Source organism: Nansenia antarctica (genome assembly GCF_963989245.1).
Source record: "Nansenia antarctica genome assembly, chromosome: 1".
NCBI lineage: Eukaryota > Metazoa > Chordata > Actinopteri > Argentiniformes > Microstomatidae > Nansenia > Nansenia antarctica.
This window is the reverse complement of record NC_137674.1, coordinates 72,758,922-72,761,421: the sequence shown is the minus strand read 5'-3', so window position 1 is coordinate 72,761,421 and position 2,500 is coordinate 72,758,922. Positions and strand designations below refer to the sequence as shown.

At 43.0% G+C, this 2,500-nt stretch overlaps 1 protein-coding gene across 1 annotated transcript in view; it reads right to left on the bottom strand.

Annotated features, from left to right (window-relative positions):
• The window catches only part of spon1a (spondin 1a), a gene marked incomplete at both ends in the record, with an annotated part of 96,248 nt that overhangs the window by 4,621 nt on the left and 89,127 nt on the right, over positions 1–2,500 (bottom strand). Inside the window, one exon of the mRNA XM_080537875.1 lies at positions 2,399–2,500. This exon is cut by the window's right edge and continues 81 nt beyond it. Coding sequence (XP_080394001.1) covers positions 2,399–2,500 — 102 coding nt within the window. The remainder of the gene's footprint in view (positions 1–2,398) is intronic.

The following is a 2,500-nucleotide window of genomic DNA, read 5'->3' as shown; positions in this document are numbered from 1 at the left end:
AAGGTAGAAGAGAACCATAGACTACTGACTGTCACAGTAAACAACAACAAGCCTATCAAACCAGGCACCCTCCCCAAGGACAACTGAACCAAATATTCTTCATATATTACTTGGATACGGACCAACTGAATATCCCCATGTGGGATAATAAAGTTGGATTGCGTTCTATTAAATCTTTCATAGAGTAAGAAGGGGCATACCACTACGCTGACACACACACACACACACACATTTCAAAGTAGTTCATTAGTATTTCACTGCAACCAGCACAAGACATGCCATCCCCAGAGTGTGCTGTGATAACTTGTTACTGTACGTATCTTTTAACAAAGTGAAAGTGGCTGCCTGCCACTCTCTGCCTGCCTGGTAGCATTACCCGATTACACAATTTAAGGGGCTCATCTCATAAACACTCCATTCCCCTTCACCTCTCTGCAGATACAACTTTATTGGCTGTGATACAAACGAGGAGAGGGGTTTATCGATGGCCTCCCCCCCACCGCCCCCCTCAACGCCAATAAAGCCCCGCACTAAAGCAGCTTTGACCTTTTTTTTTACAGTGCCAGCCAGCCCCTGAAACGACGCAATAACCTATGAAACTCTAACAAAGTGGTCCGGCTCATAAAGGGGTCTGGGAGGGGGTCTGGGAGGGGGGTAGATGAATGTTTTTACTGCCAGATACCGTCCTGTGTGTTGAGTCAACCTACAGCGCAGAAGGTTTCATCAGCCCTTCAGCTATATTGGAGCACTTAACCTGTGATAATACACATCGACATCCAACCATACTGCACATTAAACCCATGATAAACATCGCTGCTTAGCCATACTTACAAAACATTTTTTCTGTTCTTGAATGTATAGAATTTGATGGTTTTAACTCTTTTTATTATTATTATTATTATTATTATTATTATTATTATTATTATTAGTAGTAGTAGTAGTAGTAGTAGTAGTAGTAGTAGTAGTAGTAGTAGTAGTAGTAGTAGTAGTAGTAGTAGTAGTAGTATTTATAATATAATATATATTGTTTTATATATATATACATATCTCTCTCTCTCTCTCTCTCTCTCTCTCTCTCTCTCTCTGGGCCCTATTATGCACTTCTTAACTTGCCGTCTTAAGTCTTAATTAAGACGCACCGCCAGGTTAAGACCTACCGCCACCCTTATGATGCGCTTCATACGCGCTACTGCTATTATGCAGGTGTCGATAGGCGCCCACACATAAGACGTAAAACTCCCGTGCATATATTGCTCATTGTGGGAGTGTTCATATGTTAATGAAGTGCACTAGGCGCCCCTGCTATTATGCGATCTGACTTTGCTCCTAGCGCTAAGAAGTGGTTTGAAAAGTTCTTAAGTTTAGACTTCATGCACGTTTTGAAACACGAGCACGCCTCCGCGGTTTGCGCATGTATGTGGGCACACATGAACACGCACGTGGCTCCACGGCAAGACGTCAATTACGGTCACAGTATAAATGCTTTATTTCAGAAGGGAGAGGCCAGCGCTGTACAGTATGTTGCCTCCGCATACTGTGCACATACAGTACGAGCATGCCGTGCGTAATATAATGACATCAACATCTGTCATTCCTGCAGTCTTCCAGCGACCCCTCTGTAATACTTCTTAACTCACAAGCGGAGGTATTGCCGTGTTTATTCAGAAAATAATCATGCACGAGCTTGTTACTTTCTTCTGCAGAGAAGCGCGCTGACCTCCTTCTTAGGACTTCCATAATAGCATAGCGCTAAGGACTCAACGCAGCCGGTTCTTAAAGGGAATGGCACCTGGCACGCTGATTGGGTTAATTGAGAAGACGCCCAAAACACACCCATGACTAATTTCTTTGCTTAGCGCCGGGTTTTAGGCGCCCACTACCGCACGCATAATAGCAAAGTGGCCTTGACCACGCCTCCACGTCTTAAGTTTAGATCTACCGCCTCGTCTTATTGCTTAAGACTTATGAAGTGCATAATAGGGCCCTCTCTCTCTCTCTCTCTCTCTCTCTCTCTCTATATATATATATATATATATATATATATATATATATATATACCGGTATGTAGATATGTATATACAGTACCAGTCAAAGTTTGGACACACTTCCCCTTTCAATTGAGTGGGAAAGTGTATTTTTGACTGGTGCTGTATATATATATATGTATATATGTATATATATAATATTATCTTCCTTTGCCTCATATATTTTGTTATTATATTCGACATGTTATTAGGTTAGATTATGACTTATGGCTAGGTTATTTATTAAATGTTCTTAGGTGCAGCTCCCCCAGCGAAAGTATCTCCCACGACTGTCCTTGTATAACCAAGTGAGTGACAAATAAACATCTTGAATCTTGAATTGTTGAACCTGAGTCCCGGGGCTCCATCCTCACCCTCGTCGCTGCAGCCGGGCCCCATGCAGGGCTCAAAGTCCTGGGTGTGTGGGCAGGGCACGCTGAGGTCCAGCTGGGCCTTCAGCATCCTCTGCCTCATGC